This window comes from Anomaloglossus baeobatrachus, chromosome 12 (assembly GCF_048569485.1).
Source record: "Anomaloglossus baeobatrachus isolate aAnoBae1 chromosome 12, aAnoBae1.hap1, whole genome shotgun sequence".
NCBI classification, from domain to species: Eukaryota; Metazoa; Chordata; class Amphibia; order Anura; family Aromobatidae; genus Anomaloglossus; species Anomaloglossus baeobatrachus.
The window spans coordinates 50,760,907-50,775,670 of NC_134364.1; the positions used below are offsets into that span (position 1 = coordinate 50,760,907).

The window sequence follows — 14,764 nt, forward strand, 5'->3', positions numbered from 1 at the left end:
TGCCTCAGAGACTGCACGCTGTTATAAAAGCCAGAGGTGGTGCAGCAAAATACTAGTGATGTATTGGAGGGTTCTTTTGTTTGCTTTTCATGATTCCATAATTTTTTCCTCAATTGAGTGATTCCATCATTTTTTCCCCCCGTTTTGTGTTGAAAAGTAACAGTTACTGTCTGCACATTGTTTTCATGATTTTTTTTTTTTAGTGTTTCTTAAAGCCAGAAAGTAGCCACTTGAAATGACTTTAGTTTGGTGCCGTCTGTGATCTGCTTTATTTAAACAAAAGTAGACAACTGAATGAACTTCCTCAGAGCCAGGGGAGGCCAGAATTTTTGCAATTCTCTAATATAATACAGCAGGCCTACATCTGATGGGGCACAGTAATGTTAAATGTTGGTTTTAAAGAGGTTACATAAATGAGGGTACAATGAAAAGTAATGTAAAACTTTGGGCATATGCACTTCTGTTTTGGCGATCTCTGCTTGCAGTCTGTGACAAGAAACATTGTTTACATCCAAAAGCTAAAACTATGTCCTGATCCTGCACCAGAGACATACTGTAGGTTCACAGCTTAAGGCTGGGGCTACAGGGTGACGTGTCGCGCAACTGAAACCCATTTGTCCAACTTGCTGTTGTGCAATAGTTTAGAGTTGGGATTCTGCTGTAAAATTAAAAATAAATATATAAAGGTTCACAGTTGCACATGCATTGCACTGAAGTTTATGACAAGTGAGTGGTATCTAGCAACAAAAAACCCAAATCGTTTTAGATGTAGAAGTGATTTCAGTGTTGTGCGACCCGTCACCGTGTGTAAGAGAGTTCGGGGTTGTGAGATACATCACCGTATGGAAGCGATTTCAGTGTTGTGCAGCGTATCACTGAATATAGAAACAATATCAGTGTTGTGCGGCGTGTTGCAATGTGCAAGAGTTCAGTATTGCGCGACATGTCGCTGTATAGAGGCGATTTCAGTGTTGCGCAACATGTCACCATATGGAAGAGAATTTAGGGTTGTGAGAGACAACTCCGTATGGAAGCGATTCCAGTGTTGCGCAACGCGTCACCGCGTGTAAGAGTTCAACATTGCGCGACACGCCGCCGTATGGAGGCGATTTTAGTGTTGCGCAACACGTCACCATATGGAAAAGAATTCAGGGTTGGGAGACAATGCCATATGGAAGAGATTTCAGTGTTGCGCAACGCGTCCATGTGGAAAAAGAGTTTAGTGTTGCGACACGTTGCCTTTGAGAAGTTATTTCCGTGTTACACAACACGTCGCAGTATACAGAAGCAGTCAGTTTCGTGCAACGCGTTGCTGTGAAGAAGTGATTTTAGTGTTGCGTGGCACGGTGTAGAAACGATTTCAGCGTTGCGTGATATGTCACTGTATGGAAGAGATTTCAGTGTTGCGCGACACGTCAACGTGTAGTCCTGCCTTAAATGGGATTTTACATTAAAGCCAAAGCGGAGCGCAGCACTGGCTCTAAATGACTGCATGTAATAGGACAATTCCCTTATAGCGGCTGCTGCGGTTAGATGGCCAACTGATTGCAGCGGCACTTAAGACTTTCCCCTGCAACATTTTTGTCTTAAACAGTTCAAAAAAAGCTATGCTCAGGTTTTTAGTCACTGGAATCAATAGAGATCCTGAAAACTAAAAACATACAGCCCTCCATCACTGCTACACTGACATCGGTGCCCAATAATTATACCCAGTCACCAGTATTGGATCAGTGTAGGGAGCAAAACAGCACCGCATATCAGCTTCCGACAATAAGATAAAACAGGACCGCCCCCCCCCATTTAGGATTTCATTAACGATTGAGCCTGTCAAACCTTATTTTATAGTAAACGTCATTAGACAAGGTGACGAAAGTTATTATATATTTAATATTTCACCAGATTTGCTATTAAAAATGGATTTCACAATTCCATAAATTGTACAACTATAAACATTGCAGCTTATAACGAAAAGATCGAGATGAAGAGACTTCGTATTACACGGTATATAGCCATATAAAAAAAAAAAGTGCAAAAGTGAAGAAGAAGAAAAGAAGAGAAAACCCACAAAAATAAACACTGTTAAACAAAAGAGGTGAAAGCCAATGCATTCAGCATGATTCAGGATGCACGTTTTATTGAAGTAAAGCCAGACAATATCTCTCATATAGTTTCCACTATACAATAAGTCACCTCATGTAGTCACTTAGTCACAGTATTTCAGACACTTGTGCCAGTTCCGAGTACAACTCTCTCCAGTTAGACCAATGATAAACACTTAAATGCTTCAAGCCCTATATATTTTTAGAGTTTCTTTTTTAGAAACGTCGTACAGGATATACATATTTAACAAGACACTTAAAGGGGGGGGGGGGGGGGGGAGAAAAAAAAAAACAAAAAAACATCCACGCAAAAAAAAACAAAAAAAAAAAAACATCCATACATACGTACACCTATAGCCACAACAACTTCCATAGCTGCATTAGATTAGGTGGCCTCAGCTCGCAATAGATTTTATATGTACATCTATTTAGGGACTTATTTACACAAGGGCTAAATATCCAGTTAAAAGAAATGAAAAAAAAAAAGTAAAGGCTCTTGTGTTAAAGAATGTGCAGTTTCGCGACCCCATAAAAAAAAAAAAAAAAAAAAAAAAAAAGAAACCTCATGATTATGTACAATGTAAACAGCATGGGGTATGAAATCAAGCTTGTCTACTGGACCGGTACGATCGCTGCTCACAGCGGGTGTCAGTCTTCTTCGAATTCGGTCTCTCTCGCTTTCTTGCACACCGTTCGGTTAAAGCTGTGGAAAGCGGGCACCCAGTGATTGTCGTGAAGCCCCACCCTACAGCCGCGGCTTTCTTTTTGAGACATGTGACAGCACATCCAAAAACCCGGGCCGTAAGGTAAAGCTTGGCAGTACGGTTTGGGATGCCATAGGCAGAGAGACACGTCGCCCCTCGCGTACTTTTTCTTGCACTGCTTGCAAGGGTCGTCTTTGTAGCGCGGATCCCGCACCCACAGCGAGTCGCACGGTCGGATGTCGTAATGTTCGATGATGAATTTGAAATAGCAGGAGGTGCATTTTAGGGCAGCGAGAGATCGGGTCGTCAGATACTTGAATATCTTCACCAGGATGTGATGGGGCAAGAAAGCCATGTACTGCTGAGGCTCCAAGAGCTGTTGGATCTTAAATCGGGTCTCGAGAAAATCGTGAGACGCCTGCCTCTTTACGGAGGACGCGTCGAGTACCTGAGTGACGGTTCCAAGTGAGGAGATGGAAACGGCGTATTGTGCAATCATCGAGCTATTCTGCATACACAGAGCATTGTCAAAGACGCGTTTCTCTGGGGCGTCCGCCTGCGACTTTACTTCAGGGCTGATCCGTACATGTGCGTGGGTTGATTCATTTTGATCATTTTGAAAAAACAAGACCCCGGGTGAAGGGTCCCCTGATAAAGCTTTGTCCGGTGTGTGTCCTATATCCTGTGTGTGCATTAATACATCCGCAGTCTTATGGGAGGGATCAGGGATCCTATCTGAACTCTCCGATTTTTCATCAGCTGCACAATCATTCACCGCCTGACTCTCGTAAGAGTCAGTGACACATTCAACAGCTTTTATACAGACAGAAATAGATAATTTACAAGGATCCACAGTTATCGCAATATCGCCCCTACACCTCATCTTCAGATAAGTCTCTCTCACGAGCTCAAGGTCTACGTTGGCCACAAAAAAGTCTTCTATAGGCGGCAGAGACTCAGAATCTTGAGGCTTGGGTGGAGCACAGTTTTCCCATGATTTCATCGGAGAAGGGTCTTCCTCATTTTGCAAGACATTTTTCTCCACCCCAGAAGCAGCAGCAGAGTAATTTTCAGGATCAGAAGCATCATCATCTTGAGGAGGACTCGCTCCTTGCTGCGAGCCGCTGGCAAGCAACATCCGGCCGACGTTCCTTCTGAAACTATTGTTTCTGGAAAGTCCTCCTGAATCGCGATCGGTCTGGTGCCTCAAACATTCAGACTCCAGTTTAGCGACCATTTCCAAGACACACACGGACTCCAGTTCAGCCTTCTCTGAAGTGTCTCTCTCAGAACGGTTTTCACTGGCTGCGAGTGCCATCAAGGAGACGGACGGAAGGGCACATTTAGAATTTCCAGTGGGTTTTGAAGGATTGGAAAAAGGTTTAGCACAATCAGAAAGTAACGCACTTGCTCTTTGCTCCAGAAAAGCCACCATCTCTATCACCGAAAGGGGTCTCCCGGGAAGAATGCCATCATTCTCGGTGACAAAATTTATTGAACAGTCTTCCACACCACTTGGGAAAGACTCGGCGAGGAGGCACTTTTTCTGCGCTTCCTGCACCTTCTCCAGATGGTTCTTTACACGTTTGAGGTCCACAGATTTCTTTCGCCTTTTGGCAGCTCTTCCGCTCATGTCCCCAGTGTTTTTAATTTTCATGGAGCTGTTCCTATTGCTGCAGCAGTGATGAGAGGCAAAAAAGGCAATCTTCTCTTTTGTGTTTCCGGGCTTGATGAGTGCACAACTATCCAATGGGACCTCTCCTTCGTCTCCCTGATGGATGGTCGCAGGTGGAACATTCTTGGCCTTGACCTCAAAGCTATTGGAGGAGCTCATCCCTGCTGTATTGCACATGGTGTTCGGAGACAGCGTGGCCAATGGCCTGCGGGGGGGATTGTCCATACAGGGTAAACAATTCTTGGTGGCCACATTACGCTTGTCTTCTTTTGCCGAGCTTTGGTTGTTCAGATGCATGCCTTTGTTTGATCTTGGTTCTAGGAGAGATTCTTTTTTCTGTATCTTGTGATATGGCTTTAAATGCATTCCAGAAGCCCTGCAAAACATATGTACACAGTCAAAAACGCAGCGATTTACAGTACAAGCAAAGTGGATGGCATTAAAATCTCCTGCCCTCTGTGCCTCTATGCTGCCTGTAAAACATTTTTCGCTTTTTATACTGTATTTGTGAGTCCCCTTAGGGTACTTGAACCTGCAATCATTAACCTCTTGTGATATACACTGCAGTGCATTAGCACTACTACATATAGCAAAAAAGGGTTTTTTATGCTGCGTAAACTGACCTGCGGTGCGGTTTTCAAAATCTGCAGCATGTCAAATTTCTTTTGCTGAAACTGTCAGTTTTCTGTATGGAATTTCCCCATAGACTTGCATTAGATGCGGAAAACACGCATGCATTTTTAGTGTGTTTCTATCTGGGAAAAGCATCCAAGACACATGTAACCCACACCCACGAATGTCAATACCATGAAGTTTCAAAAACAAAACAGATTTAAAAAGGATGACACACCAAAAGGCAAATCACCCGAATGACGTCACCGCTGATCGCACGGCTCACTGCTTTTCTGTCTTATTTCAAATAAAGTATTTTTTCGGTGTTTGTGTTTATTTCTTCTCACTTACAGATTAGTAATGGGAGAGTGGTCTCAGATTCCTCTCATTACTAATCTAGGGCTTAGTGGCAGCTGTGAGCGGTCAGTAACCCCTTATTACCCAGATTGCCACCGCACCAGGGCAAATCGGGAAAAGCTGGGTGTTTAGCCAGCACTGTCACATCTAATAGATGCAACAATTCCGGGCAGCTGTAGGCTGCTATTTTTAGGCTGGGGTGCCCAATAAGCATGAGAACACCAGCCCAAAACTGTCTGGCTTCATCATGACTGGGATTCAAAATTGGGGGGAAGGGGGGGGGTAACCACACGCTGTTTTAACATTTTTTTTTTTGTTTAAAAAACTAAAAAAAAAAAAAAAAAAAAAAAAAAAGGCACATTAATTTTTTTCTTATTTTGATACACAGCCAAGATAAGCGCAGGACTAGGGGCTAGAGCCTGTAGCTTTATATGTGTTAGGTATTGTAATATGGGGAGACCCTACACACATTTTTATTTATTTTTACACCATGATAGTGACCCACAGAGAGCGCCTGTGATTAGCTGCAGTCAGACGCTGTTACACAGGCTGGGGGCGCGTCTGACTGCAACCAGTCACAGAAGCCGGGATTGCCGGTGGGAGGGGAAAGCAGTGCATATGCAATGAAGGTAATGAGCAGCCCCGGAAGTGAATGGGTGGCCGCGGGAGCAGTTACACCCACACCGGAGCCTTGGTAAGTATGAAACGCTTGCTTCATTCTTATTTTTCGTTTATTTTTATTTACCAAGTGCTGGATCTGGATCATTAGCCGGAATTCCCTGAGAATTATGGGCCCAGGTTCGGCACATTTGAAGCCGCGTGGCTCCGGACTTTTACAGTCCAGTTCTGCCCATCACTACCTAGCAGATATCTGCTGACACATCTGTTCACCTCTCAGTGCATAAGTGTGTGGCGCTGGACAACCCCTCTGGGGCAGCTAGCTGCTCCTCAAACTCCTAAGAAAGCAACTTTATTTACATAAGAGTGCTCCCTCCAAGAATCAGTGGAGCAGTGGCAATTGAACAGCTTTTGTGCCCCTCTATTCCAAATTCTCCCTTCAACCAGCTGGTCATATACCACAGAACTGCTCTATGGGTGTTTTCTTTCTCCCCCCCCCCCCCCTGTATAACGTTGGCCCATTAAACTGCAGCAGTGTAGGAGGAGAACAAGCAAACGCCAGAGAAGGTCCCAGCTGCAGCCAGGCTCCGCGTGTTCTCCAGAGATGAAAAAGGTCATATGTGAACATGATGAGAACTCTGCAGTCAGTGCCTGATATTGGGGTACCAGAACTCTGCAGTTGGCTCCGGCTCCTCTCCTCTGTTTGTGTAGTAACAAGGAACACAACAACCGTGGACTTTTCATTTTAGGAGAACACCATGAGATACGTGCAGCTGTGACGTTTGTGAGCGTTTGCCACGTTTTTGATTGGCTGACATTGGAAAAGGAAAAACCAACATTCTGCGGTATACGCCCAGTTAGCACCATTACTACCAGGGGGGATAACTTTGGCATGGGAGGGCACAAAAGAAAACTGTTCCAGAATCTGAGGAACAGCAGCAATTGGAGGAGGTGGTTGGTAGAAAATAATAATAATAATAATAATAATAATAATAATAACTAATAATTTAATAAAAATATGTATTGATAATATATAATTATTAATAATTTTATATCAATAAATCATTAATCATTTTTATTAAAAATATGAACAAAAAATTATACACATAGATATATGTATATATTCTATTTTTTTATTAATATTTATCCATAATATTTTATTAATATATTAATCAATATTATAATCATTAATAAAAATAGTTTATATTTATTCATAATTAACATATACACATATCTCTAACAGCGATTGATCAGGCAACACTTACCTCTTGACATGTTGATAGGAGTGTAGTTTCAGTGGTTCCCTGTGGAGGCCGGCTCTGCTGGAACTCATCCTAGCTGCCTGCACACAAGGCGCGTCGTCACAGCCAGTCCATGGTGGTTATGGGTGTATGCTCCGTGCGTCACAATGTTGTGATGAACTGTGGAAACACAAACAGGAGGGGATCATTTATCCGCACGGATCGGTGCTGTACATCCCCAACCACAGGTAATGGACAAGATGGAAAAAAAGACATGTTCTATAACTGAATACCCGTCCCCTAGGAGGGCGGCACGCGGAGGAGGCCTTTGTTCCACTTTTACTGCCACGACTAACTGCAGAATTGCTCTTTCAATAGGACTTTTATTATAATTTCCACTGAAAACAAACATTGCAATTACACAATAGTTAGGTGACCATATTCAGTAACAAAGTAGTAAGATGTGTAAAATGATTATACAGCGTGGAACGTCGGTGATGTGTAGTTACGACCGGCCCTGTTTACACTACAAGATCTATTTTAAGCGAATACTGCAGAAAACAGGTTTAAAAACACCCGCACTGAAGATTTCCACAACTCAACACTTGTGACTGCACGGAATCTGCCAGGAGGCTAAAAATACAGGAGCCGAGGCCCGACACGTCCTATTCCAGCCCGTGCCACTGACTGGAGGCCTGTTAATCACAGGGGTGAGGAGATGGGGCGGCCAGGCACATGTGATATCTGTACAGACATCTGTCCCTACTCCCCCATACACGAGCACTGAACGAGGATTCATCCATGAGGGTAGAGACTTCTGCCGCCAGATGGAAAGATTGGGCGCAAAAGCCTATATGCCTCTGATTTCACGTAGAGGGTCCCCAGGACACTGTATGGAGGGGCACGGGGTAGGTGACACTCCACACACCGCTTTGTATAATTAAAAAAAAAAGCTGCACTCTGGAATGCTAAAGAATGCAAACAATGAATGCAAGAATATAGATATGCATTACACCATCAGGAAAAATGGAGATATTTAGCATACGAAAATGGCCATTTCTATATGAGCCCAGTAGCCAGCTCAAGGCATATCTTGTTTACTGGGAACCTGCACTGAACTGAAGAGAATATTGGAGTGGCAGAAAGAGGAAGCATCTTAATATTGTTGCAGACAAAACAGAGTCCATAAACCGGACAATGTCTGCACTGCATGGCTACATCATGGGACAAAACAGGTTTTGGCTGAAGAGGGGAAACTTTGCAAATACAGAAAGAAAAAAAAACAAAACAAAAAACATTCCGACAACTTCTTAATGATTTCAGTAAACAAGATTAAGATATAAAAGGATCCTGTCAAAAGCTGTAAGGAGAGGACTCCGGGGGCACGCTCGGTGTACAAGGGGAGGAGGACACAGACCCCGATGCTTGATTTTACAAGTGAGGGGGATTCAGAAGATGGAACGAGCAACCATGGGGAATGAAATCTCCAAATTATCCGCAAATACAGAAAGGGGACTGATGGTTCCTTCAGTATAGAGGTGGATCGCCAGAGCAGCCCCCATCATCCCATTCAGGTCCCTGTTCATGCCCCCCTGCCCCTCCATTCAAGTCTCTGACTACCTGAGCAGGAATGAACTTGTCTAGCTTTGCCAGACTTCAATATCACAGCAGAATACTGCACCACTTAAAAAGTTATTGTCCACCCCTCAGGAAGATTTTAGGCAAATCCTGAATCCTACCGATGTGTAACGTACACACAATTAGGACTTAGCTTTGCATCGACTCCAGCAGTCACCACTATGACGGCCAGTGGGGATTTGCAAAGTTGCAGTCATGAGATAGCGTCTCAGCCACTCCTCAATGGAATTACTGCATGAAGCAGAAAGCGGAGCTGGATCCTAACAGTGTGTACAGTACACAGTTTAAAAATTTCCTGCGGGGACTGGGAATCCCCTTTATCTGCACCCTGGCAGTAGTTGGTCACTCTACAGAATACCAAATTACTTGTATCACTAAATTATCAGGTCATTTTACTCTACTAAAACGCGTCTATCAGACATTCATGGCACATCATGTAGATTCTCCATAGAAGGATGCCAACCTGCAGATAAGTAGCGTTGGCCAGCCTATCCAGGGGAAAGGGGACTTTGGCCTTCCTGGCAATGTAATAAAATGGATAAAGAACGGGTGTACTTTATGGTTAATCATATAAACCTCGTCATCTGGTGATGGTGCCGGTGTGTAATAAATCAGGGAGGAATCCGAATGACTGCAAAATTGTTTTCAAGAGGCGTCACAGGGAACGATTAGTAGGTTGTGAAATACAACCATACAAGGGATTAAAGCGGAGGACGAATTCTTAAAAGGGACAGTACATATCACAGGTGGATGGACGGGATGAAGACTCACAAGAAGTCACCTGAGGCCGGGGTCATGCGTTTCCCTTCACATTGGAAAATTAGGCATCTTACACAGAACAAGCCACAAACAAGACAGGACAAAAAGATGCAAATCAAAGTGATACAAAGAAAAATAGGAAGAGGAACCGGGGAAAAGGCGAAAACTAATCAATGGTCAACTTCCAAAGGGAGGGTTAACTACTTTACAACACGGATTAGCAAGTGGGAGGTCAGGACCACTCCCCGAAGCCAAGTCTATGCTCAACTCCTATTTTTACAGCCCTGAACTAGTGCAGGACACCTGCGGACTGGTTCATATAGTGTTTGATCTTAAAATAGATATTAGGCTTCATGGTTTGTAAACAGAGGAGTCAACAACACTGTACTGATCAACATGGTATGCAGCAAAAAAGAAAGACTGACCGCATGTAAAAAGCCTCCGGATCGGAGGCCGGACCCCAAAGCAGTCTGTGCATATCGCCAACACACACGGCTGTGGAGTCGGTAAGCCTGACTCCTCAATTTCCCTTGCACCAACTCCCACAAATATTGCTTATATTTAAGTGAAAAATGTATTGTAGTACAATGTGAACATCAGACATTTAATTATTTTTATGATAGAATAAGAGACACACACACACACACACACACACACACACACACACACACACACACACACACACACGCGCGCTGGCTTCGCCCGGGTTAATAACTTCTGTTAACAAAACAGAATGTATTAACAAAAATGTATTCTGCACACAAAAACCACAAAACAAATACAAGGGGCGATCCAAAAGTAATGATAATCAATAACAAACACAATGAATATATTAAAAAATAAATAAAATAATATACATATTTTTCTACATAGTCTCCTAACAAGTCTATACATTTAGTCCATCTCTTTTCTAAACTTAGAATTCCCTTCGAAAAAAATTCTTGATCTTGACCCTCAAAAAAATCCAACAGCGGTTATCACGTCGCTATTCTAAAATTTCTTGCCCCGGAGGTGTTCCTTGAGGCGAGGAAAGAGAAAAGTCAATTGGGGCTAGATCTGGCGAATAGGGGGAGGGGGGGGGGGGTTCCACCAGTTCAAAGCCCGCTTCTTGAATGGTTGCCATGGCAACTGCAGCTTTGTGAGCCGGTGCGTTATCTTGGTGACAGCACTCCAGCCCGCAGTTTGCCGCGCCTTTTCTCCTTGATAGCCTCCCGCAATCTTATTTGTTCTGCGTAGTAGGAGCCCATAATAGTGGCTCCCTTCTCCAAATAGTCCACCAAAATAATTCCTTCAGCGTCCCAAAAAACGGACGCCATAACCTTCCCTGCTGAGCTTGACACTTTGAATTTCTTTGGTGTCTGTTCGTCGGCTGGTTTCCATGTCATCGATTGTGGTTTAGTTTCGGGATCAAAGTGGTGGATCCATGTCTCGTCCATGGTCAAAAAACATGACAAAAAAATTCTCCTTGTCTGCTTGTAACTTTTCGATTTGCTATTGAAATGTCAACTTGTTTCTTCTTTTGCTCGGTTAACATTTTTGGCACCCAACGCGCGGAGACCTTTCTCATATGCAATTCTTTTGCAAGGATTCTTTGAATACCGCCATACGAGATCCCTGTGACCTCAGCTACATGCCTGATAGTCACTCTTCGATCTGCCAATACAACTTCAACTTTTTTCACGTTTTCTTCATTGAGGGACGTGGATGGGCGTCCTTCACGAGGTTCATCTTCCGTCGATGTTCTTCCCAGCTTAAATTCCTTGGCCCAGCGTGCAACTGTGGAATATGGAGGAGAAGAGTCCCCCAATGTTTCTACCAAGTGAATGTATAGGTCTTTGGTAGTCATTTTTTTCAAGCAGAGGTATTTGATGACAGCTCTGAGCTCGTTTTTTTCTATTTTGATGTTCACTCCTCGGCAATTCATATTCAAATGAATGTAGCTCCCGGGAATCAGGGCCTATTTAAGTGATCTTTTTTTCCTGGACTAGTGGGTACCTAAGAGAAGAAAACATTTTATTTTAAATTTGTGTGCAATAGAAATAACCAATTACTTTTGTATCGCCCCTCGTAGATATCAATATAATTATTAAATTGTTTATTTAAATTGGCCAAGTAATGTGAAGTAATCTTCTACTGCTTATTCGACAGCCTTTTGATAGACGACATTCTTAGTTCCTTCAGGTGCAGAGAAACAGATTTTTGGCTGTTCCAACTCTTTAACAGGCCACAAAGTTGACCATGAGAAAAGCATGGAGATTGAAAGTAGTTGGAATTGATTTACAAAGACTGTCCCTGATAAAACTGATTGGTAAATTGGAATGCGCGATTTGCCCCCAACACTTTTTGTTTCACTTTTTCCCCATTATTAGGGTCAAAATTGATTGGTAAATTGGAACGCGTGGGGTTAAAATTTCCCCTCAAAACATAGCCCATGATGCTCTTGGGGTCCAGGCGTGCGAGTGTGCAAAATGTTGTGATTTTGTGGCTGTAGCTGCCACGGTGCAGATGCCAATCCCGGACATACACACACACACCATATTATATAGTGTGTGTGTGTGTGTGTGTGTGTGTGTGTGTGTGTGTGTGTGTGTGTGTGTGTGTGTGTGTGTGTGTGTGTGTGTGTGTGTGTGTGTGTGTGTGTGTCCGGGATTGGCATCTGCACAGTGGCAGCTACAAAAGTTTGCACACTTACGCGTCGGGACCCCGAGAGCGTTATAGGCTATGTTGTGCGGTGAAATTTTAACCCTGTGCGTTCCAATTTACCAATCAATTTTGCCCCCCCCATCTACATATTGGGGGAAAAGTGTATCCGCACCGTCGCATTTACAATCCCAAAATTTTGCACAGACACCTCATGTGACCCAGGGAACATCGTACACAGTTTTGACAGGAAAATTTAACCCCGCGTTTTACAGTTACGCTCCAAAAAACATGCCTCCATTAAAGTAAATGGAGCCTGGAACTACAGGTTATTAGTAGGAGCTGTGAGTGGTTGCTATAGGAACAAAAGATATTCATAGTATAAGCAGCTGATATGTGAGGTAATAAGATGTCAATGGAGATGAGCAAAGAGACAGACCGGGCAAAGAGACAGACCGGGCAAAGAGACAGACCGGGCAAAGAGACAGACCGGGCAAAGAGACTAACTGAGCACATTACTTGACCAATTTAGTGAAATCTGTGTGAAATATCTGGGGTGTTGAAATATATGTTGTGAAATGCTTTTATTAGCTTAGTTTTTGCCTTTTAATAATTACATTTCTATCTATTTGTTTTGTGGTTTTTGTGTGCAGAATACATTTTTGTTAATATATTCTATTTTGTTAACAGCAGTTATTAACCCGGGCGAAGCCGGATAGTACAGCTAATATATAGAATTGCTTCCATCAGATCCTCCTTAATAGATGACCTCAAATCTGACCTAATAATATTAAAGGCTAATAATATTAAAGGCTAGAGAACAACCTCTCTACAGTAACTTGGGTTGGAGGCAAAGCCGTAACCACATGGGCAACATCTCTAACAATTTCCGGGTATACAGGAAATGCCTCATGCACAGTCAGTTTTGATGAACGGTTGAATTTTACTATTTGAGAGCAAGTGAAAAATTTTGCTGAAATCTGGTCAATATGCCGCGAAAAGAGACGGAGTGAAATCTTTTTCCTTGCGGCAACTTGTCAAAGTTAAACTCCTCATCTGATGAGGCTGAAGATATGGCAGCAGTAGCACTGTCAGGCCCCTAGTCCTCTTGCGCCTGGCAGTCCTGTAGCCGCTCATCCTAACTGCTACCTCAGAGCTTCTTTCCCTTTAGTAAGCTGTTGATCATCAAGCAGTATACAATGACTTGGGTCCACATAAACAGCTGCCAGAAGAATTTTATTTTCCAATAGCTGTGTCTGTTTCATTGAAGCAGAAATGCCATCTGCGATTACACATACTCTTTAGGACAGGCAAAATAAAATTTTGCAGCTGAAAAACATATCCTCAAAAGACGCAGCAATAACACTGTGAATGCAGCCTTAGATCAGGAATAGAACAGACATTTATAGGACATTTCATAACTTTCCCAAATTCCTATGAAAAATTATTCAGCACATTCTGCATTTAACAGTTGTACCCAATTTATTATTTTAAGAGTTGGTCCATTTTATACCGACTCAGACTCCACCACAATGAGAGAGAGAGAGACACACACACACACACACACAGACACACACACACACACTACAGGGAACCTGTCAGTAGAATTTCAACCTAGACTACTTGTATGCACAAAAAAGAGGAGCTCAGCAATACCTTTCGAGCCTCATTCAGATGTACGAGAGTACTCACATATGCAAAAAAAAAACAAAAAACAAAACCACAAAACAAAAACATGTGAACAGCTCCTTAGACTATAATGCCTACACAATGAAAAATCACAGAGGCCCATTCATTGATATCTGGATGAAATGGTCCATTCATCAATTAATTTGCCTTTGAATTGATAAGTAAATGACGCTGAAGTGCTTTGGAGCATTGAAGCAATTCAAGCCTCCGTCACTACAGCTCTATTCCCTGCCCAGTACCGCGGCCTCCTCCTACCTGACAGCTCCTTTCAGTGTGGCTTCAGGCAAAGGAGCAGTCAGTCACACAGAAGGAGGCAGCAGCGGTGCTGGGCAGGGAATAGAGCCGGAGTGACAGAGGCTTGAGAAGTGCTTAATGCGACAAAGCACTTCCTCCATTACTGAGAAATCATCATTTATGGCTGAACAGACTGACTATGTAATGGTATTTGTGTTTTCAAAGCTACAGGCGTATAGAATTTGGAGGTGAAATCCTGCAAAGGCCCTTTATACCATTATGAACATGGGGAATAGAAGGGCACAGCGTTATTTATCTAATATTCCTAAAAGGGAACATGGGACCAGCTCCTTAGACTACAATGCACGCACAATAATTAAAAAAAAAAAAAAAAAAAAAAAAAAAAAAAAAAACACAGTGAACACATAGGCCATTCATGGATGTTTAGATGAAGTAGTCCATTCATCAGATAAATTTGCCTTTGAATTGATAAGTAAA

The 14,764-nt window shown here is 42.9% G+C and overlaps 1 protein-coding gene across 1 annotated transcript in view; it reads right to left on the bottom strand.

Annotated features, from left to right (window-relative positions):
• Positions 1-1,898: 1,898 nt before the first annotated feature.
• The window catches only part of FBXO34 (F-box protein 34), a 38,092-nt gene continuing 25,226 nt past the window's right edge, over positions 1,899-14,764 (bottom strand). Inside the window, exons 2-3 of the mRNA XM_075330769.1 lie at positions 7,331-7,486; positions 1,899-4,854 (exon numbers count right to left, since the gene is read on the bottom strand). Of these exons, the coding sequence (XP_075186884.1) occupies positions 2,748-4,854; positions 7,331-7,398 (2,175 nt within the window). The 5' untranslated portion in view covers positions 7,399-7,486 and the 3' untranslated portion in view covers positions 1,899-2,747. The remainder of the gene's footprint in view (positions 4,855-7,330; positions 7,487-14,764) is intronic.